At 33.1% G+C, this 24804-nt stretch overlaps 1 protein-coding gene across 5 annotated transcripts in view; it reads right to left on the bottom strand.

Moving 5' to 3' along the window:
• The window catches only part of ERCC6L2 (ERCC excision repair 6 like 2), a 161059-nt gene that overhangs the window by 63610 nt on the left and 72645 nt on the right, over positions 1 to 24804 (bottom strand). For all 5 annotated transcript variants that reach the window (XM_049115792.1, XM_049115790.1, XM_049115795.1 and 2 more), the window contains 6 exons: positions 16592 to 16785; positions 9493 to 9654; positions 8905 to 9112; positions 5445 to 5585; positions 4355 to 4468; positions 3451 to 3570 (listed from right to left, as the gene is read on the bottom strand). In XM_049115792.1, the coding sequence (XP_048971749.1) occupies positions 3451 to 3570; positions 4355 to 4468; positions 5445 to 5585; positions 8905 to 9112; positions 9493 to 9654; positions 16592 to 16785 (939 nt within the window). The remainder of the gene's footprint in view (positions 1 to 3450; positions 3571 to 4354; positions 4469 to 5444; positions 5586 to 8904; positions 9113 to 9492; positions 9655 to 16591; positions 16786 to 24804) is intronic.

Consider the following 24804-nt stretch of genomic DNA (forward strand, 5'->3'; position numbering starts at 1 on the left):
GCCAAAGGCAGGCGCCAAACCGCTGCGCCACCCAGGGATCCCTAAGCCTATACATTTTGGATCACTAAATCCAGATGATGTTGATAATCAAATGATCAACACAATCTAAAAAACAGAACCCTAGACTATCAGTCTCTATCTTGTTGGTGTTCTCTTGCAAAACAAATAAATTATAGGCTTCTTTCACATATAAAGATAACTATCCAGCCCCCAGAAATAATTCATGCTTGCTCTTTCCCGTCTAAAAATCATGATAAAAAATAAATGTAATAATTATTTTAAGCAGACATTATTATTCATAGATATATAACTCCAACAGTACACTTTATTTTATTTATTTTTTCATGAGAGACACGGAGAGAGAGACAGAGACACAGGCAGAGGGAGAAGCAGGCTCCCCATTGGGACCCTGATGCGGGGCTAGATCCCCAGACCCTGGGATGATGACCTGAGCCAAAAGTAGATACTCAACCAGTGAGCCACCGAGGTGCCCCCAGACTTACTTATTTTAAAAATAAACAACTCTCAACAAAGTGGATATAGAGAAAGCATACATCAACATAATAAAAGCCATATATGAGAAGCCCACAGCTAACATAACACCCACTGAAAGCTTTTCCTTCAAGATCAGGAATAAGACAAGGATGCCTACTCTTGCCACTGTTATTCAACACAATACTAGAAATCCTAGCCAGAGCAATTCGGCAAGAAAAAGAAACAAAAAGCATCCAAAGGGAACCCTGGGTGGTGCAGCGGTTTGGCGCCTGCCTTTGGCCTGGGGCGCGATCCTGGAGACCCGGGATCGAATCCCACGTCGGGCTCCGGGTGCATGGAGCCTGCTTCTCCCTCTGCCTGTGTCTCTGCCTCTCTCTCTCTCTCTCTGTGTGTGACTATCATAAATAAATAAAAATTTAAAAAAAAAAAAAAAGCATCCAAATGGGAAAGGAAGAAGAAAAACTGTCTCTATTTACACATGGCATGATCTTATACATATAGAAAGCCCTAAAGACTCACCCAAAAACTGTTAGAACTAATAAATTTAATAAAGTTATATGATACAAAATCAAACCACAAGAATTCATTGCATTTCTGTACACTAATAAGGAAAAATATAAGAAACTAAGAAAATAATTGTATTCATAATTATATCAAAAAGAATTAAGTAACTAAAAATACATTTAACCAAGGAGGTAAAAGACCTGTATACTAAGAACTAAAACACACTGAAGTAGATAACAAATAAAAAGATATTCAGTGTTCATAGGTTGGGAACTAATGGTAAAATGTCCATACTGCTCAAAACACTTATAGATTCAATGCAATCCCCATCAAAATTCCAATGGCACTTTCCACAGAAATAGAACAAACAATACTAAAGTTTGCATGGAACCACAAAAAAAAACCCCGAAGAGTCAAAGCAATCTTGAGAAAGAGCCAAAAATTAGAGGCATCACACTTCCTGATTTCAAACTACATTACAAAGGTACTATAATCAAAACAGTATGGTATTGACATAAAAACAGACATACAGATCAATGAAACAAAATAGCCCAGAAATAAACCCACACTTATATAGTCAATTAATTTATGACAAAGGAGATAAGAATATACAATGGGGAAAAGATAGTCTTTTCACTAAATGGTGCTGGAAAAACAAGACAGCCTCATGCAAAAAGAATGGAATAGATCCCCATATGACATCTGCACCCCCATGTTTACTGCAGCATTATTTATGATAGCCAATACATGGAAAAAGTTAGGTGTCTGTTGACAGATAAGTGGATAAAGAAAGAATGGTACATACATATTTAATGGAATACTGAGCCATAAAAAGGAAAGAAATCCTGGCATTTGCAACAACATGAAGGTCATTATCCTATATTAAATAAGAGAAAGAGGGGATCCCTGGGTGGCGCAGCGGTTTGGCGCCTGCCTTTGGCCCAGGGCGCGATCCTGGAGATCCGGGATCGAATCCCACGTCAGGCTCCCGGTACATGGAGCCTGCTTCTCCCTCTGCCTGTGTCTCTGCCTCTCTCTCTCTGTGACTATCATAAATAAATAAAAACGTAAAAAAAATTAAAAAAAAAAAAGTTTTAAATAAGAGAAAGAGTTAAACAAAATGATCTCACTTATCTGTGGAATCGAAAAAAAAAAAAGGTTGTATTTTTAAGTATAGAGAACAGATTGGTGGTTGCCAGCAACAGGGGGTAGAGGCAGACAGAATGAGTGAAGATGGTCAAAAGGTACAAACTTCCAGTTATAAGATAAATCCTGGGGATTTAATGTATAGCATGGTGACCGTAATTAATAATACTATATTACATATTTGAATGTTGCTAAGAGAGTACATCTTAAAAGCTCTCATCACAATAAAAAAGACTATGTATGGTAATAGATATTAATTAAACTTATTGTGATGATCATTTTGCCATATACATATATATCAAATCTAATTTGATTGATTAGACCTAAACTAATATAATGTTATATGTAAATTATATCTCAATTAAAAAAATACATAGACAAGTTTTTAAAGTAATCTACTTGGCTTTTATTTTATTTCATTAAATTTAGAGGCCCAAGCAAACTAAACTATGATGAGTTTATATTGATTAATTGCTAAAAATATTTCCAGGATTTTAAGAAAATCACCACCAGACTACTTTGAATTAATTCTTATTTATTTAGCCAAAAGAAATAACTTACTTTTTAAAAATTAAACCACAATGTTGAGAATTGTTCAGTAATAGTCTCTGCACCCATAAATAAAGATTCTTGATAGTTACTAAATGATTAAATAAACAAAGTGGCTGCAAAAAGGCTGTAAGCGATCAGCAAGTCATGCAGCTGTCACAGGTAATGCCTCAAGCCCCGGGTCCTGGCTGGAGAACCTAGCCTTACTTTTCCCACCCTCCTTTCATAATACATCACCAAGAGCAGCACCTACAGGTCAGTTTCCTGGTGTAGAACAAATGTTCCCTTGCCACAAATGAGACTTTTAGCAAGCTTCCAATATAGATTGGTAACTAAAAATAAGAGGTTAGAAAATTCAGTCTAGACATCTTGTCCACCTTGAACTCTTTAAGATGTTTCTTTCTCTAATTTTGAGCTATTGCCTATCCTCATCCTTGTGTCTGGCATTAGCATTTATCTCCTTAAACATTTGAAGATAAGCAATTATACATATGGCAACAGCATACATTTTAAAGAGGGCATACATCTAATACATCAATAAAGAAAGTCTGAAGTATATTTGATGTAACCACCTAATTGAGAAACAGCTACATGCATGGTTCACTGTAAGCTAGTAAATGCTATTTCACTTGTCTTTGGCCACAGTCTCTTCTGAATGATTGGGTACCTGTTCTGACTTGTTGGTGTCCCTGCCATACTATTGATAAATATTTTGTATATCATTCTCGTGTATATACAGCCTGAAAGAGCATTTACCTTCATTTTCCCACTATATTTTGGGTCAGAAAGGGTTTCAAAGGATGCATCTTTGCTTTTCTGCACAAAATCTGGGAACTTGGAAAATACCTGATCACATATCCTTTTGATAAGTGTTTCCTTAGGAGGAAAAGATAGAAGAAAAGAAATTTTAACTTAATACATTTATATCTACACAGAGATTGATTTTGAAAAAAATTCTATTTAGAGGGAATATATTACTTTGAAGATATTATCAGTCAGACTAATAATTCAGAAAACCTTAAAGTGATCATGCTAATCATATATTGCTTTGATAAGTTCTGAGATAATGATAATTTTATCATTTTTCTTTTATAATTTCTAAAGCAAGGAATCAAATACTTCCCAAAGACAAGACTATCAAAAAATAGTATTGAATGCTTATTAGATTTTAAACTTATATTTGAACAGCATGAAGAATATAACACAAAAAAATATATAACATCACTATATAAGAAAGGCCTAAAGAAGATTTTTTATTTTACGTTGTGTTCTAGAATAAGTTACAATTGAAATGATCAAAGTAAATGATTGCATTTTAATCAGGTAGGTTGGATAAATGCAATTAGATAGATTATTAATGGAGTAAGACTGACTCATCAAATATCTAACCTAGTAATTGCATCAAAACATGTTAGGAGAACAAATATATCGACATTATCAGAGATATAAAAAAGAGGTATTACTTTAAATTAGGCTTCAATTTTCTCTTAAAAAACTTAAGAGCATATACTTCTTTGATACCTAAATTAAAAAATGAGCAAGTCAGTTTTCTCTTAAATTGCATACAAAAATAAAGATATCTGGCTATGACATTTAGTACCAAATATAATATCTTTTTACCAAATAGCATCACAAAGAAATTTAAAAAGCCAACTCAAACCTGTTGTTTGGAGGTGCTAGCAGACTGCAGTAGTGCAACATGGTTAGCTACCTTCTGAAGGACTGCAAGGTAACTGAAATATAAGGTTTTCACTGTTTCACCATGTGAATTGGTCTGTAAACAGAAAAAGAGAGAAAATGAAAACAAGCACGAGACTAACATGGCTACGTCACTACTGCCTTCATAAATGATATCACTTACACTAACGTTTATCATTTGGTCACTACTGGCACAATACACAAAATATCCATGAATCACTTAATACAGAATCATACTTTTGGTGATGCTTTTAATAAAAGAGAGGAGAAAGTCCTCATTCCAGAAGGTATTTACCCTCATGATACACAGTGTCAGAAACACTGCAGTAAGAAGTTCCTAGCAATGAAATAAGGCATGGGGGGCAGGGTTATATTTCACTGTCCTCTCATTTATATTACAAAGTTTCGTAAGAAACTGTGCTATTAGGAAAAAGTGATGTAAAAAAACAGCAAAACAGATGAGAGACGGAATAAATATCAATCTGGATATTTATGTAGGATCCCTCTATGTACATGGATATCTGATAGCTAACTTGATGATAAAATAGGTAGAAAAAAGGGCAGGAAATAAATACAGATAGAAGGTTAAAAAAATACAAACTAGTATTTGTTTCTAAATAAAAAATAAAATACTTTATTATACTGATACGCATTTAAATTAATTAACATTCTACCAGAATAATATTTTAAGCCTGCTATCAAAGACTAAGTTTATTATTAAGGGATAAGGCGAAACTTCTGAATATAAGATAAAATTTCAAGATGAAGTAGGCTACTTCCCAATAAAAGTTGAAAGGGAGGATATCAAATTGAAGCTACTAGTTTCTGAGAGCTACTGAAAGACCAGTTTATCAAAAAATATTTGAATATTGTATTTTGCTATTATTACCATTTGATGTTATAAAATAATTTAAAAAATTATTCCTTTTTAAGTTATGGCTTCTAAAGGAATTGAGGAAAAGTTATTTTATCTGCTCCTTACCTCCGACACTGGAATAAAGAACTATGTAATCAAAAGCAAGATTGTGAAGATACCACACAGAAACGCTTGCCTTATAACAACAATTTCTCCTTTTCCGGCCACTGCTGCAGCTACAAGGTTCAGAAGACTGAAGTATCAAAGTCACATCTTTGGTTTCTAATACTGTTTGATAGACAGCTTTCTGAAAATCTGTCAGAGAACAATACACCATCTGCCAAGATGAAACACTAAGTAATTATTGGTACTTTTTAATAGCAGTAATAATCACAATGCACATCAGATTTTATAGACTATAAAAGTGAAAACTGCTTATAAACTATTTTTCTTTTAGATGCATTAATATGACAATTTCTCCCACCCTAATCTAAACCCTATAAATGATAACTTTATTTTCAAATCTCATAGAGTTTGTTTTTCAATTGAAAGGAATTAAAATATGAAAAAACAAGTGGTTTCCTTATATATTTCTGAATATATTCTGGGTCTTTTCAGGATTTCATACTATTAGCCCATCATGCAAATAAGTGACTATAGTTTAGGTCAAATAAAAAACTAGATAAGAAGGGGTGCCTGGGTGGCTCAGTCAGTCAGGCATCTGCCTTTGGCTCAGGTCCTGGGATGGAGTTCTGAATTGGACTCCCTACTCACTGGGGAGCTTGCTGTCTTCTGCTCCTCTCCCCTACTTGCTCTCTCTGTCTCTCTCAAAAAATAAATAGATAAAAATCTCTAAAAAAAAAAAAAATAGTAGGAAAAGAGAAAAGGGAAACTTTAGAACAATGGTATGAATAATACTTACTGAACTACTTGAAAACTTAGAAAAAAATTTAAAACTTTATATTACTATTTGTAACAATTTGTATTTGATTTCCTGCTATAAATTCCTAAGGTTAGTAAAGGTTAAGAACTTAATACACATAAAAGCAACTACAAGTTTCTGTTTTATGCCAAAATTCAAAAAAAGAAAATTTGATATAATCATGCCACTAAGCTACGTAGGATGTAATTTACCTTATATTTCTAGTAGCACTGGAAATTGGTAAAAGTCCTCTAGATGTAGCTGTATGTAACGAGGGTCATAAAACACATAGTAAGAGTTAAAAAATGTGAATACAAGGGAAAAGCCATCTATTTATGAATGTTTATATGTTTAAATCACTACAAAATATTGCAAAAAGAAAAAATTCTGCTCATTGTTTCTTTGGGTGTTACAGAAACTTTTTACTTTGATGTAGTCTCACTTTTTTTAAAAAAAGAATTTATTTATTTTAGAAAGAGAGACAGAAAGAGAGCAGGAATCACAGGGGCAGAGGAGAGGGAAAGGGAAACTTTAGCAGACTCCACACTGAGTGTTAAGCCCGACTCAGGGCTTGATCTTACCATTCCAAGATCACGACCTGAGCTGAAACCAAGAGTTGGACACCTAATCAACTGCACACCACCCAGGCACCCCATAGTCTTATATTTTATTTTTGCTTTTGTTGCTTATAGTTTTGATATCATATTTAAAAAATCATCACCAAGACCAGCATCAAGGAGCTTTTTCCCTGTTTTCTTCTAGGAGTTTTATAAGATTTTGTCTTGTGTGTTAATCTTTAATCCATTTCCAGTTAATTTTTGTGAGTGGTGTTAAGACAGAAGTTCAATTGCATTCTTTGCATATGAATATTCAATTTTCCCACCACCACTTATTGAAAACAGTATCTTCCTTTCTTACTCACTGAGTATTCCTGACTCCCTTGTCAAATATTATATTTGACTGTATGTATATGCATGGGTTTATTTCTATTCTACTCCTCCGATCTATGTGTCTGTTTTTATGCCAGTACCATTCTGTTTTGATTACTATAGCCTAGGAACATGCTGTGAAATCAGGAAATGTGATGCCTGCCAACTTTGCTTTTCTTTCTCAAGACTGTTTTGGCTATTTTGGGATCTACTGTGGTTCCATATGACTTTTAGGATTGTTTGTTCTATTCCTATAAAACAATGCCATAGGAATTTTGATAGGGATTGCACTGAATCTATAGATAGCTTTGGGTATTTGACAATATTAATTCTTCCAATCTATGAACATGGGTATGCTTCCATTTATTTGTATCTTCTTCAATTTCTTCCATCAGTTTCTTATAGTTTTATATAGGTCTTTCACATCCTTGGTTAAATTTATTCCTAAGTACCTTAAAACACATAGTAACATTTACTAAACACTTTTTACATGCCACACATTTCAGAGCAACCATGTAAGGCACTGTCATCATCATTCCTATTTAACTGACAAAGAAACCAAGGTTTGGAAGACAGCAAATTGCTCAAAGTCACAAAACTCCTAACAGGATTCAAGCTTATATTATTTCATCTCAGAGCCCATAGTCTAAACACTCTATGCACAAGTCTCTCTTCATATATTTATAGTTATTCCTCCTATTGGATAGACAACTAAATAATATACATAAAATTGCACAAAATATTTTTAAAAGTGGGGATTCATTAAGTATTTCAATTAAATAGTAGTATTTGCTTTAGATCAAAAAGTCAATTTCCCCAACTTGTATATCAGTATATTTGCCTTTCAAATCTGTCTTTTAAAAGTAATAATCAACAGGATATCCTAAGACTAGAGAATATTTGATAGTATTACCCATACTTGGGACAATATTAATTAAGCTTAATTCATAGTAATTCATAGAACCTTTATTCCATTACCTGAGTTAGAAGAACCACAGAATTAAAAACTATGAGAGGACACTACATGTAAAAAAAACTCTTAAGATTTACTCTTCAAGTTTTCTTAAACAATTAATGGAATTTAATTATAACTTTCCTAAACTTTTTCAAATTAAGTTGGTTGTATAAAATAAACAGCATTCTAAAAGAAACAAACCTATAAAACAAACCTTTTAAACACTATAGTCTTGTATCTGTTACAAGGTCTCAAAGAATATACGGGGCTACAAATAGTGCACAATATATGAAGGGCAAAATATGAACAGAAAACAAATTAGGGAGACAGTTCTTTTTTCATTGAGAAAGAATTACACCAAAAGCCTTCTTATTATAAAATAAGAGAAATGAGTTTTATGTATACTAACAATAAACCTGTCAACTAACCTGTTAGATTGGGCTCAATTAATCCTTTCTGAATTTGCATATAACAACTTTTTCCACACTTAGTAAAAGACAAAAAAAAAACCTATATTCATAAAGTACCACAGGAAATAGATTTCCTCTTTTTTTAAATTTTTTTATTTTTTTTTTTATTTATGATAGTCACAGAGAGAGAGAGAGAGGCAGAGACATAGGCAGAGGGAGAAGCAGGCTCCATGCACCAGGAGCCCGACGTGGGATTCGATCCCGGGTCTCCAGGACTGCGCCCTGGGCCAAAGGCAGGCGCTAAACCGCTGCGCCACCCAGGGATCCCCTAGATTTCCTCTTAAAAAGAATTTTTTTTTTTTCAGAAAAAATAAAACATGATGAAAGATCAATAACTTAAACGATGAGAAATTAATAATTTAAACAAATGCAGTTCTCACCCGGTCTTCCTTCTTAGGCAACTGATCCTTGATTAGAGTCTTGGTACGCCTGAGAAACCATCCAGACATCATCTTTGCAAGCCTTTGCATGGCCTTTCGACCAGTAGCTAGTTCTCTTTTTGTTGCTGTGTGTCTCTGACCATGTTCTACTGGGTCAGAAAACTGCTTCTTGAAGTGGATCCTACTACCTAAAAGTCCTGGCACAGCCCTTTAAAGGCAACAACAACAAAAATATTATGGCTTTATTAAATTATCTAAAAAGAAACACATTGACTTTTTTTGCTTCTAAGAAATATTCTAAGTTACTTGTTCATGAATGATAACAATAACAAAATATAAGAAAAGAGAATGTATAACTACAAAATGACAGAATTAGTAAATAATTCAGATATTTACTTCGGGACCAAGAGTATTATATAAAGATAGGTATACATGAGACTCTACTCTGTATAATGTGTTTGGGACAAACGTGACCATAAATAGACATGATTTTTTTTTTTTTAAGAAATGATTAATGAGCAAACAAAGTAACACTAAATTAAAGAAATATTAAAAATTTTCCCAAAAAGAAAAATTGTTTTCACTCACCAATCCATAACACACCACAGTTCTTTCATGTTGTTCTGAAGAATGGTTCCAGTGAGGCCAATGCGAACATTACATTTCAAAGCTTTCATAACTTCTGTTACTCTAGCCTTTGGATTCTTGATTTTATGAGCTTCATCCACAATGACAGCTGACCATTCCAAACTGCAAAGTGAGAAAAAAGGTGGGGAAGTGGTTGATTTGAGAAAGCTTTCCTTTCTTACTCTGTATAATTTTTAGAGAGCAGCTTTCTCTACCATGGTTTTAGAGCTTTTCCCCTTTTACTCTTTGATGATTCCATATGATTCTGTTAGTTAAACGGTCATGGGTTTGAGCAACCCATAAAAATAAAATATGTAGGGAGACAAAAGGGCACAGATTCTGTTTAATGATGGTACAATGAAAAAAGTCATTTAAACATTACTAAAATGACAAAAAAAAGGAATTTTTAAAAAGAATAAACTAGAGAAATATAAAATAAAAGCAAAACTTACAAGTTAAATCTGAATGAAAAAGTCTATATAAACTTATGATTTTAAAAATTATATACGTAGCTCTGTCTGCTAAAAAGGTTTAGAATCAATTGTTACCCCAGTAGCAGTGAGCACCCATAGTAGTCAGTTTCCTAAAAATAAAACAAAACAGAGCCCCATGGAGACATGATTGATTTCAGACATGCAGCAGAGGAAACAGCAAAGAGCCAAAGGACACAGAAGCCAGAGTAATTGGAAAATTTGAGCATCATTAAGAATGATGATTATAATTGAATATAAAACACTGAATAAATAAAAACCCAAAATTTTATGAAAAAAAATTTATATCCTTACCTCACACCATAAACAAAAATGAACTCAAACAGATCACAAATCTAAAAATAAGAACCTAAACTATAAAACTTATAAACCATAGGAAAAAAATCTTGTGATTCTGGGTTAGGTATAAATTTCTTAGATATGATATCAACAAAAAAATTCTTTTATAAATTGGTCTTTATTAAAGTTAAAAACTCTTCTAATCCAAAGAAATCATAAGGAAAATGAAAGACATACAGCCTAGGAGAAAATATTTGCAAATCACAATCTGGTAAAGAACTTATACACAGAATATATAAAGAATTATTACAATTCAACACAAGCTAAAAGAATCCAATTTAAATGTAAGTAAAATATTTTAATAGTCTTTTAACCAAAGAAGATATACAAAGGACGAATAAGTACATAAAGGATTCTTAACATCTTTAGTCATTAGAAAAATGCAAATTAAAACCACAAGAAACTGCCACAAATCCATTTGAGTGGCTATAATCAAACAAAGGTTGACAATATCAAGTATTGACAGGATAGAGGAACAAACACTCAAACACTGTTTTTGGGAAAGTGCAGCTACTTTTTCTTTTTTGTTCAGCTACTTTTCTAAAACAATTTGGCAGTTTTCTTAAAAAATTAAATTTCTCAAAACACCAGCAATTCCATTCCTAAGAACCTGTCCAAAAAAAAAAAATGAAAATTTACGTCCATGCAAAACTTGTACATAAATGTGCACAACAGCACTATTCATGACAGCCCCATGCTGGAAACAATCCAAATGTCTTTGCATTGGGGGAAGGATAAACAAACTGAGGTATATATATATATAACAGTACTGTTCAGCAATAAAATGCAACAAACTATTGAAACATGCTACAACATGATGAACCTCAAAAATCATTGTTAAATGAAGGAAACCAAACACAAAAGACTTCACAGTGAATGATTCCATTTACATGAAATTTCCAGGAAAGGCAAATCTACAGAGAACAAAGCACACTGCATTGCTTGAAACTGGAGATGGAACCACAGACTGACTCTAAGCAAAACACTTTTTGAGGTGATGGAGATGTTCTAAATCTGAATTGTGATAATCACAACTTTATAAATTTATTAAAAGGGCAGCCCTGGTGGCGCAGCGGTTTAGCGCCGCCTGCAGCCCGGAGTGTGATCCTGGAGACCTGTGATCTAGTCCCACATGGGGCTTCCTGCATGGAGTCTGCTTCTCCCTCTGCCTGTCTCTGCCTCTCTCTCGCTCTCTCTGAATGAATAAATAAATAAATCTTTAAAATAAATAAATAAATAATAAATTTATTAAAAATCATTCTATACTTAGAATGGATATATTCTATGGTATGTCAAATGTACTTCATTAATCAAACCATTAATCCATAGTGACACTCAAAAAAGGGGGAGATGGGAGGAAAACTTTGCTATCATTGTAGATGACCATTACACCAACATCTTAGTCTGAAAATTCACCAAAGAATCAAGCATTTGCATTGCTTTTTTAGTTGATATCATAGTTAAAATTCCTGATTAAAGGAGAATGTCAGTTATTAAGTGTAAAAGAAATTATTAATTCACGAAAATATTATTTTGCAAAACCCAATAAAACAACTGACTCAGGCAAGAATATTTTTTGTATGCTAACACCCCTAAGCAAAAGAATTGAAGGATCAGAATATTCAAATAGAGGCAAAGTATCACCTCACAAATTACTTCTAATTGTAAAGGGAGAAACATAACTTTATAATCTCAGATGACCACTTCTTTAGCCTGTAGAGCAAACTTGGTATCATTAATAGTGAAACAACCAGGCATTAATAGCTCCAGAAATAAATATGAAGCCCGCAGTATCACTTATAAAGTATTCATATAAAAAATGTTTAACCTGAATATAATTAAGCTTTTAGACCAAAATCAGCTTATAGAAACACAGATGTTAAAGGAATACACAATTCCTTGAGAAAGCAAATAGACAAATCTAATATTTGAGACATCCTAAAAGATACCTGGCCTGATCCCCTCAAAGTATCATATAATTAAAAAAAAATAAAGTTGGGGAATGTCCTAGATTAGAAGAGATTAAACATTAATCAACAAATCTATCACTTGAACACTCATGGAATCCTGCTTTGCAAATACTGTATATTAACATATTTTGATAAGGAAATTTTAATTGCTGTTAATTTTCTTAGGTGTGACAATGATAATGTGTATGAGAAAAAATATACTTAGTTTTAGGAAATCTGTGCTAAGATATTTAGAGATAATATTGTCATGTTATATACAACTGATTGAAATGACTCAGTTCCACCACAGTACATAGACATAGGCACATGCACATTAACATATTTTACCAACATTTGAATACATACACACACACAACTGATGAATCTAGGTGTTAAGTATATAGATGGTCATATACTGTTACTTCAAGTTTTCTACAGGTTTGATAATTTCTTAATATAAAGTTGAAAAAGAACAAAGAGAAAGAGGAAAAAAACACAAAATTTTAGAATTTAGGAAGAAAATGAACAAGATGACTTACAAAAGCAGAGAAAGCAGTAGCCTATGCAAGTAGTGGAGAAAGCCAAGAAGCAATCTGATTCATATTATTGAGGTCATAAAAAGCTAGGAATTGGTGGTACCAGATTCCTCCATTAATCAGACTTATGTAAATATTCAAGTCTAAGAAGCAGTTGGATCTCCTAGATAGTAGTTCCTACTCCATAAAATAGTCAAGTCACCTTCTAAAGTAAGCAAAAGAAGGGAAAATCCTCATTTTCCTTAAAAAGAAATCAGTGAATTTAGTTTTAGAAAACTAAAAAATGGTCAGCCCGGGTGGCTCAGCAGTTTAGCGCCGCCTTCAGACCAGGGCCGGATCCTGGAGATTCGGGATCCAGTCCCACGTCAGGCTCCCTGCGTGGAGCCTGCTTCTCCCTCAGCCTGTGTCTCTACCTCTCTCTCTCTCCCTCTCTGTGTATCTGTCATGAATAAAAAAAAAGAAAAAAGAAAAAAAAAAAAAGAAAGAAAAATAAAAAAGAAGATAAAATTAAAAATTAAGTTACAGCATAAAAATGCTCTTTAGAAATACGGAGGTAAAATTAGGAATATAAGTAAAAGAATAGAAGGTGTTTGTGTCTGAAGAATAGGTAATAGAGGTGGCAGGCAGGAGTAAATTGCAGTTTTTCATATTTGGCTTTTTAAATAATATACATATATAATATATAACTTAAAAATAAAAATGAAGCAAAACATATAATAACAAAAGGAGATACAGCTCACTCATATAGTGTTTACTCTGGATTATCTGTGATTAATGTTTAATCCTGTTCTAACACAGGGTACTCTTCTCACAAAAATTACTTAATATTTGAGCAGAGCATAACATAAAAACTTGTTGAATCACTATGTTGTACACCTGAAACTATGTCTGTGTTTGTAACAATCACAAAAGATAATGGCTTAATAAACATTTATTCAGCAATTATTATGTGCTAGAAGTGTTATTAAGTTCTGAAATACAGAAATTATCCTATACCAACGTCCTCAGCCTAAAGGGGTAGATAGTTAAAAATTAAAATTGGTGAGTTACTTAAGTTCTCCATGCCTCAGATTACTCCTGTCTTTCTGATAGCATCTATGAAACAGGAGCAAGCTATTATTAGCTTCTAAGTGAGATAAAATCAAATCCTAAACTGACAAATATGGAAATCCACCTTACTAATAATTATATTAAATGTAAATGGATTAAATACTGCAAATAAAAAGGCAGATTATTAGAATGGATTAAAAAAAAAAAGATCTAGCTATCATTAGCCACAAAAGGCTCAGGGCATCTGGGTGGCTCAGTGGTTGAACATCTGCCTTTGGTTCATGTTGTGACCCTGGGGTCCTGGGATCAAGTCCTGCTTCAGGCACTCCAGAGGGAGCCTGCTTCTTCCTCTGCCTTTCTCTCTGTGTCTCTCATGAATAAATAAATAAAATCTTTAAAATAAAAACCTATAAAATCCTCAATGTAAATATAAAGAACTGATATATTCAAATAAAAAGATGAATATACAGTAATTATAAGACTCTATGTCTATATTGATATCAAATAAAACTTCAAGATATAAAAAGAACATTTTTAAGATAAAAGGATCAATTGATAAGAAAAAATACTAATCTTAAATGTGTGTATACCTAATAACAGAGCTTCAAAATATATGAACTGAAAGGTGACAAAACTGAAAGAAATTTAAAAACACACAAATATAACTGAAGATTACATTTCTCTCTCAGAAATTATAAAACAGAAAATCAGTAACGATAGAGAACACTTAAGAACAACTCTTAACCAACTTGACCTTATTGATATTTATAGAACACTATATCTAACAACTGTAGAATAAACATATTTTTTATATATACATACCTCAGAAAAATACAAATTATACAACACAGTACCACCCCAGACACACTAAAATATCTAAAAACAAAAAGACTGACAATGATAAATGTCGGAGAATATGTAAAGCAACTGAAGTCCCCAAAAATGCTAGTTGAAACAAATGGTACAACCCATCAAGAAAATGGTTTGGCAGTTTCTTCTACAGTTTCTTCTCCAGTTACATATCCCAACAATTCCACTCCCAGGAAATGCAAGTATGTCTACCCAAGATCAATGAAAATGTATCCTTAAAAAAACACTTACACAGCAACATTTCTTAGAGTTTTACTTAAAATAACCAAATACTAGAAAATCCAAATATAAATATCTATTCTCAAATTAATGGGTAACAAAATGTGGTATATTCATAAAATGCAATACAAGTCTGCTTTAAAAAAGAACAATCACAGATACTTCAACAACATAGATGAATCTCAAAAATATTATGAGCGAAAGATGCTAAACACAACAGTTCTAGAGATTAGAAATCCAAGACTAAGGTGTTGGCAGGTTTATTTTCTTCTGAGTCCTCTCTCCTTGGCTTATATATATGACACTTGCTGTGTCCCCATGTATCTTTTCCTCTGTGTACTCAAGTTCCTGGTATCTTTCTCTTCTAAGGATGCCAGATAGATTGGACTAGACTACCTTAATGGCTGCGCATTTTAACCTAATTGCTTCTTTAAGAATATTATCTCCAAATACAGTTACATTCTGAGGTCCTTGGGACTGGGACTTGAACATACAAATTTGGAAGGGTCACAATTTAGCTCATAATAAGCCTCTTAGTTGGTCTTTCTCCATTTAGTTTGGTTCTTCTCTGTCTGCATACATAGCCGATAGGTTACTTATAAAATGCAAATCTGACCATTTTTACCATATTAGTAATCCACTGTAAACATTTCAAGGATACTTTACTATTCGATAAATAAAGACCTCTATTCCTCCAGAGAGCTTTCAGTATCTTTTATAAAATGTTCCTTGCTTCCCACACTCTTATTGTCTCCTAGCTACTTCCCTCTTACACACATGCTATAGCCAGAAGACACAGAAAGTATCAGAACTGCTTTCATTTATTCAAAAATGAGCCGTGATGTTTGTTGGCTGAAGGCCTCTGCAAATGCGCTTTGGTCTCTCTTCCTGCATTATTCTTCTATTCTTCAACTCTTACTTATCCATCCTTCAATTCTTACTCAGATCATAGGTCATCTTCTCTGGGAAGCTCCCTGACCATTCTACTCACTCTGCAGCAGAGTTAGATTCTTTATGTGCTCCCATGCATCATCTGTTACATATCAAACACTTACATGGCTTTATAGTTATGTCTTGAGATGCCCCATTAAAATCTTAAGATGTAGGTAGGCATACGTTACCAGCTCATTTCTTTTGGGTACTTACAGTCCTGGAACACTGATCCTCGAAATGTATATATATTTTTTGCCACTCAACAAGTGCAACAGATTCCCATAATTAAAATCATTCATGAAAACTGCTGTCTTAACCTAGAGGTGCCATATGCATGAAATTTAGAACAGTATTACCCTCCTTTAGGATGCATTGTTTGGAAATAGAATAAAGGAAAAAGAATGGACTATATAAAATCTGATGCAGGTTTGTTTTGTTTTGTTTTATTTTGTTTTAAGAGGGGGAGGAAGGAGAAGGAGAGAATCTTAAGCGGGCTCCATGCTAAGGCACCTATAGGTTCTTCCTCCTTAGAAAACAAGTTATTATAAACTATGTATTTCAATAATTTTGAAATGAAATTAAATGCTAAAGAATATTTAGAACTTTTTAAAAATCACAACGTAAAAGGATACAGTGGATGTAAACAGAATATTAATGCAATCATTTCCATTACCTGTTAAGTTCATCTAGACATAAACGTAGCGTTTCATAAGTTGTTAGAGCAATTTCACACTTCCTCTGCTTTACACGAACCAGTTCATTGTCTTTTTTGTTACCATGTAAAATAGTGACTCTGAAATATCCCCAGGTGTCCAATTCATCCCTCCAGTTGTAGAGGACAGAAAGAGGAGCAACTATTAAGAACATCTAAAAGAAGAAGAAAAACAAAATTATATTTTTTAAGAAATGAAAAAAGTGAAATCAGAATGTCAATAGTCCTTTAATTTTTGACATTGCAATTGATAAGAATAAACACAACTTAGTGACTGGATATAAAAGACTGTCAAAAAATACTTTGTTGTTCATCTTTTTATTAGGATAAAACAGATATCTAACTTTGTCCAACAGAATAACTGTTTTTTGTTTCACCCTAAATAAGGAGCTGAGAGTAAGAGAGAAACCTTTCTCCAAAACAGAGAAAAGAGTTTAATCAGGATCTGAAATAATAACTTCAAGAGCCAAGTGGGTAATATAAATATTTAAAGCAGGCCAGGTTTTTTTCTTAAATTATATGGTTTTCTGAAGCTCTCTTTCTTTTGTATTGGGCCCTAGTCCAATTACCCTCCTTCTCTCAGATACTGTCAGTTGAAGACCTGGAAAAATCATTTAAAAACTGAAGCAATTAGAAGAGAACCTCTCTCTCTTTTATCATTAGATCAATAATCTACTTATATTTATTTTCATAAATTCCTCCCTCCCACGTTACCATGGATGAACTATAATCATGTTCTTATCTAAAGGCAAACCCTAATCTTACACAGTAGTTACCATCACTTCTTGTCAATGCTAGAAAAATTGCAACAAATCTCCCCTATGTGACTAACTTTCACTTTTTAATGGACTAGATCCATCCATGAGCTAGTAAGTTCTAATATTTTCCAGTGTTAAAAAATAAAACAATACCCCAAATCCCCTTCCTTAACCCCTACATCTCTCTTTAACTATCCCTCATTACTTTACTGCCTTTCTAGCAATGATACTCGGGAGTTATCAATACTTATCATTTTTACTTACTTTCCTCCTCTTCTCTCTTGAATTCATATAAATGGGACTTCTGTCCTAACCCCTCCAACCAAAGCAGTCTTTATTAAGATTAATAATATATCTGTTTAGTCTTTACATAAATGTGAGACTCCCACTGATCTTCCCTGTACTAACCCCAAATCCTGTTATTACCCATTTTAATTTTTTAATGTTTTTATTTCTCACTGTTATCACTACTTCTAAGCTACTATACTTAATAACATTACAAGTTTCTTTCCAAAAGTTTTATTTTTGCCCTATTTAATAAAGAGGAACCAATTAAACATACTGAAAAATTTCAGTTTAGCAAAAAAATAACACAATACTAGTCTAAATCCTGCTCTCTCTTCTGTGAAATATTTCAGGTAGGCCATTTGTCAGCTATAAAAAGTCAAATTTGACTGTTTTGTAAAGAGAAAGAAGAAAAAAAAAAAAAAGATTAGCCTATTTGGTGTGAGAGTTCTTTTTCCCACCGCATCATCAAATACACATACTCTCTTGTCATACGTGATTCATCTTAAAAACTTTTGCCTTTTGACTTGGAGTTTATCCTATGAATTCCATTATTCTCCTACCTTCAGATACAAAATTTTGGATCCAAGTACTTAGTCCAAGTATAGTCTTATGCCCTCCCCCATTTTTGTATATTACAAGATGAAAATGATAGGTCCAAACTCTATTGCCCACTTTGAGCAGTTTTCCACTTCAGGTATCATTCATCAAAGTTGGCAATGAATCTAAAGATTCCTAAAATCAGTCCAAAGATTCAAAAAGTTTTAAAATTAAGACATTTCTTATTGGCCTTTGACATTGCAAAAGGTAAGTAAAATGGTTCAGTAACATTTTAATACTAAAAGAGGTCAGAGAACTAAGTTATGCCATTTGCAAAGTCCAGAGAAGGTACAGAAGAATGTGAAGTATTTACTACCATGCTGTGATTAATATTTCATTTAATAAGCCTTACTTAAGCAAAAGATGCCAAAACAATAAAATGGAAAGCAGTGTCCAGTTGCTATTTCACTGCACACACGTTAGAATAACGTTTGTTATTCTGAAGCCAAGAAGCAATTTTATAAAACTAGATCTAAAATATAATACAAACAATAAAAATATGCTCATTTAAATATTACTAAAATCAACAGAGGCCACATTTAATCATTCAACTAGAGAAGACCGAATTGCTTTTCTCTCTTTCAACAAATCTAGCTCAGTTACTGAAATGCATGCTTTTAAAGTTTGAGTCTTCATGCTCTATGGCCTTAGAAAAATGTGATGTGCACTGTGACAAAATACTCAAAGATGTTTTCATGTGCAATGATTTTTGTGGTAGAAGTAGTTCTAGTATTAACAATAATTACCATACCATTATTGAGCACTTGCTGTGTGTCAAGGGCTGTGCAAAGTAGTTGACAAATATTAGCTCTTTACGTACACTTTACATAAAAATGCTATCAAGTAGAAGTATTTAGTATTTCCTTTCTAAAGGATGAGATGAGATGAAAAAACTAAGGTGTAGAGATGTTAACACCCAAGGTCATACTGCTACTAGGTGGCAAAAGAAGTATTTGAATCCATGTCTGCCTAATTCCAAAGCTTATAATCACCATATTGCGTTAGTACTGTAATTCAGAAAGTCCATGACTATGAGACATATAGTTTTCTTATTTACCACTGTAACTCTAAAACTTTGTATAGCATTTAGAAAACAAAGATGCTCAAGTGATAAATTAAATAATAAATGCAACCATGCATGACAGTGCCATGGTAGGAAGAGTGATGTATATTCAGAGAACAACAGACATATAGAACCAAAACAAAGGTCTCACACAGGAGGATGTGAGATACTGAAGTGAAAAATAATATGTACCTTTATAGAAAGAGAAATTACAAACCATAAAATTGAATTTTTGCTATTTAACTCAAAGTTCTAAAAAATATTCCCTGTAACTACCTCTATAACACTAATTCTTTCAAAAATGCCAAACCTAATTAATTTAAACACTATTATGTATAATTGAGGACTTTTCCTTTGAAATACTGTGGCTAATATAGGAATTTAAGTTTAGAATCCATTCAAGTCATGAGCCTCTCCAAATCTTTTTTTTGGAAAGCAGCGTAAGAAGTATGCCAAAACTAGACTTTCTTCAAAAATATGAAAATATTGGACAACAAACTAATAAATATCAAATCTTGCAATTAAACAAGAGAAGTAAATAAAGGATGAGAATGAAAATAACAAGTATAAATATTTATAGAAAATATAAGTAAAACAATAAAATGAACAGTAAATCAATTAATGTTTTTAAAGTTTTATTTATTTGAGAGAGTGTGCCTGCATGTGCAAATGGGGGGAGGGGCAGAAGAGAGAATCCCAAGCAGACTCCCCCACTGAGTGCAGAGCCCAACTTGGGGCTCCATCTCATGACCATGAGAGATGAGGTCATGACCTATTGAAATCATGAGTCAGACATTCAACTGACTGAGCCACTCAAACAGTAAATCAATTATTAAGAACAGTAAAAAAATTAAGAAAGTGCAATTTATCAAATACGTGTTGCACCTTAAGTGGTACATTAGATCAAATGAACTTAAATAGATATATACAGAATATTTGATTCCAAAGCAGCAGAATATGCATTCTTTTCAAGAGCATATTGTAACTGTAACTAACACTTTCTGGTATAGATCATACGTCAGGACACAAAACAAATCTTAATAAACTTTAAAAGACTGAAATCATATCAAACGTCTTTCAACCACAAAGGTATGAAACTAGAAAAGAAATTACATAAAGAAAACTCGAAAATTCACAAATATGTAGAGATTAAAGAACATGCTAGTCATGATAAAATCCCTCAACAAGGTAGGTTTAAGAAGACAGATAAAAAAGGCCATATATGAAAAACCCACAGCTAACATCATCCTCAATGGGGATAAACTGAGAGCTTTTCTTTTGTGATCAGGAAAAGAAAGGGATATCCACTCTTCAACTGTTAAAGAACAGTTGTTTAACATAGAACTGGAAATCCTATCTACAGCAAACAGGCAACAAAAATAAATAGGCATCCAAATTGGCAAGGAAGAACTAAAATTTTCACTATTTGCAGATGGCATGATACTATATAAAAAACCTAAAAGACCACCAAAAAAAAAAAAAAAAAGATAAACTAATTCAGTAAAGTCACATGATACAAGATCAACATATGGAAATCTACTGCACTTCTATATACTAATAATGAAGCAGCAGAAAGAGAAATTAAGGAATCAATCCCATTTATAATTGCACCAAAAACAATAAGATACCTAGGAATAAACCTAACCAAAGGGATTAGGACCTGTACTCTGAAAACTATAAACACTGGCAAAAGAAATGGAAAAACATTCCATGCTTAAGGATCAGAATAAATATTGTTAAAATGTATATGCTATCCAAAGCAATCTACACATTTAACACAATCCCTATCAAAATATCAATAGAATGTTTGACAGAGCTAAAACAAAATCCTAAAATTTGTATGGAACCACAAAAGACCCTGAATAGTCAAAGCAACCTTGAAAAAGAAGAGCAAAACTGGAGGCATCACAATTTCAGACTTCAAGCTATATTACAGAGCTGTGGTGACCAAAGCAGTATGGTACTAGCAAAAACAGACACACAATCAATAGTACAAAATAGAAAACCCAGAAACAAACCCACAACTACATGGTCAACTAATCTTCAACAAAGCAGGAAAGAATATCCAATGGAAAAAGTCTCTTCAATAAGCAGTGTTTGGAAAACTGGACAGCAACATGCAAAAGAATCAAACTGTACCACTTTCTTACACAATACAGAAAAAAATTCAAAATGTATTAAAGACTTAAATGTGAGACTTGAAACCATAATAATCCTAGAGGAAAACATAATAATCCTAGAAAATGGAAGTAAAACATACCAAAGTATTCTCTTTGATATTGGCTTTAGCAACTTTTTTCCAGACATATCTCCAGAGGCTAAAGAGACAAAAGCAAATAAACTACTGGGACTTCATCAAAATAAAAATCTTCTGCACAGTGAAGGAAACAATCAACAAAACTAAAAGGCAACCTATGGGAATGGAAGAAGATTTTTGGAAATGACATATCCGATAAAGGCTTAATATCCAAAATATATAAAGAATTTATACAACACCTAAAAAACAAATAATCCAATTAAAAACTGGGCAGAGGACATGAATAGATATTTTTCCAAAGACATATAGGTGGTCAACAGGCACATGAAAAGATGCTCAACCTCACTCATCATCAGGGAAATACAACTCAAAACTACAATATCACCTCACACCTGTCATAATGGCTAAAATCAACAACACAGGAAACAAGAGATGTTGGCAAGGATGTGGAGAAAGGGGAACCCTCATGCACTGTTGGTGGGAATATAAACTGGTGAAGCCACTCTGGAAAACAGTGTGGAGGTCCCTCAAAAAGTTAAAAATGCAACTAACTTGACTACAATCCAGCAATTGCATTACGAGGTATTTTTCCAAAGAATACAAAAATACTAATTCAATGGGATAGAGCATTATCTACAGCACATTATCTACAATAGCCAAATTATGGAAACAGACTAGTGTCTACTGACTGATGAATGATAAAGATGTGCGATACACACACACACACATCACATATATATGTGTATGTTACAAAAAGACAAACACCATATGATTTCATGCAAATACAGAACTTAAGAAACAAAACAAGAAAAGGGGATAAAAAAAAAAGAGAGGGAGGTAAACCAATAAATATACTCTTTTAATTATAGAGAACAAACTGATGATTATCAAGGGGTGATGAGGGGAGGACAGGTTAAATAGGTGAAGGAGATTAAGGAGTGCACTTGCTGTGATTAGCACTGGGTACTGTATGGAAGTGTTGAATCATTACACTGTACACCCAAAAACAATATTACACTATATGTTAAATAAGTAGAACTTAAATAAAAATTTTTTAAAATAAACAACATGCTACTGAACAACTTAAGGGTCAAAGAAGAAATAAAATACCTTGAGACAAACGAAAATGGAAATAAAACATGCCAAATTCATAGGATGCAGAGAAACAGTTCTGAGAGAATTTCACAGCAATCTATGCCCACCCCCAATAAATAAGAAAAATCTCAAACATACAACCTAGTTTTATACCTTAAAGAACTAGAAAGAAAAAGTTAGTAGAAGAAAGAAATAACAAAGATCTGAATGGAAAAAATTAGAGACTAAAAAGACATAAGAAAAATCAGTAAAACTAGGAGCTGCTTCTTTGAAAAGGTAAAACTGAGAAAACTTTAGCTAGATTCACCAAAAAAAAAAAAAGAAAAAAAAATAGAGGGTTCAAATAAATAAAATCAGAAATGAAAGAGATGGTACAACCGATGCCACATATATACAAAGAATCATTAAGTGAGTACCATAAACAATTATGTGCTAACAAATTGGAAAACCTAAAAGAAATGGATATTTTCTAAAAACTACAACCCTCCATGACTGAATCATAAAGAAAAGAGAGAATCTGTATAAACCAATTACTAGTAAGATGAATTACTATTGATTTTTGAATCAATAATCAAACTCATCCAACAAACAAAAGTCGAGCACCAGCTGGTTCAGTGGTGAATTCTACTAAACATTCAAAGAAGAGCCAATGCAAACCCTCTTCAAACCTTTCTAAAAAATCAGGGAGAATCCTTCATTTTACAAGGCTATTGTTACCTTGATACAGAAACCAGACAGGACACCACAACAAAGGAAAATTAAAAACCAATATCCATGATGAACACAGGTCCAAAAATCCTCAAGAAAATATCAGCAAAGTGAATTCAGAAATACATCAAAAGGATCATATGCCATGATCAAGTGGGTTTTATTCCAGCGATGAAAGGATGGGTTGTTCAAATCTACAAATCAATCACACAGACACCACATTAACAAAATGAGGAATAAAGATCACATGATCATCACATGGATGCTAAAGAAGCATTTGACAAAATTCAACATCCATTTATAATAAAAACTCAACAAAGCACGTATAGAGGGAAAGTACTTTAACATAATAAAGGCCATATGACAAGCCACAACAATATTATACTCAACGGTGAAAGATAAAAACTTTTCCTCTAAGATTAAGAACAAGACAAAATTACTCCCTCTCACCACTTTTATTCAACATAGTACTGGAAGTCCTAGCCAGACCAATTAGGAAGGAAGGAAGGAAGGAAGGAAGGAAGGAAGGAAGGAAGGAAGGAAGGAAGGAAGGAAGGAAAAAAAGGAAGAAAGAAAAAGGAAGGAAGGGAGGGAAGAAGGGAGTAAAAGAAGGAAAGAAAAAATAGAAAGAAATCCAAATTGGAGGTATGCCTCGGTGGCTCAGTCAGTTAAGCAGCTGCTTCTGGCTCAGGTCATGATCCCAGGGTCCTGGGATTGAGCCCCACGTTGGGCTCCCTGCTCTACAGGGAGCCTGCTTCTCTGTATCTGCCTGCTGCTCCCCCTGCTTCTGCTCTCTTTCTCTGTCAAATAAATAAATACAATCTTTTAAAAAAGAAAAAAGAAAAAGAAATCCAAATTGGAAAGCAAGAGGAAAACTGTCAATGTTTGCATACAACATGATATTGTATATAGAGATCACTAAAGACTCCACCAAAAAAAAATTGTTAGGATAAACAGTTTGGTATAGTTGCAGGAAACGAAATCAATATGAAAAATCTGTTGCTTTTCTATACACTAACAACAAACTATCAGTAACAGGAATGAAAAAAAATCTCATTTACAATTACATCAAAATGAGTAGAATACCTAGGGATAAATTCAATCAAGGAGGTAAAAGACCTAGACACTAAGAACTACAAGTCACTGATAAAATAAACTATAGAAAGGGTGCCTGGGTGGTTCGGTCAGTTGAGTGGCTGACTCCTGATTTCGGCTTTATGCACTATCAGTAGGAATTTTAGTGCATTCACTATTAAAAACAAAAAATTAAAAATAAAACTATGATCCTATACTTTCACTTCTGCATATTTATCTGAAGAAAACAAAAACACTAATCTGAAAAGATATATGTACTCTCATATTCACTGCAGTATTATTTACAATAGACAAGATATGGAAACAACCTAAG

Source organism: Canis lupus, chromosome 1, assembly GCF_003254725.2.
Source record: "Canis lupus dingo isolate Sandy chromosome 1, ASM325472v2, whole genome shotgun sequence".
Lineage (NCBI taxonomy): Eukaryota > Metazoa > Chordata > Mammalia > Carnivora > Canidae > Canis > Canis lupus.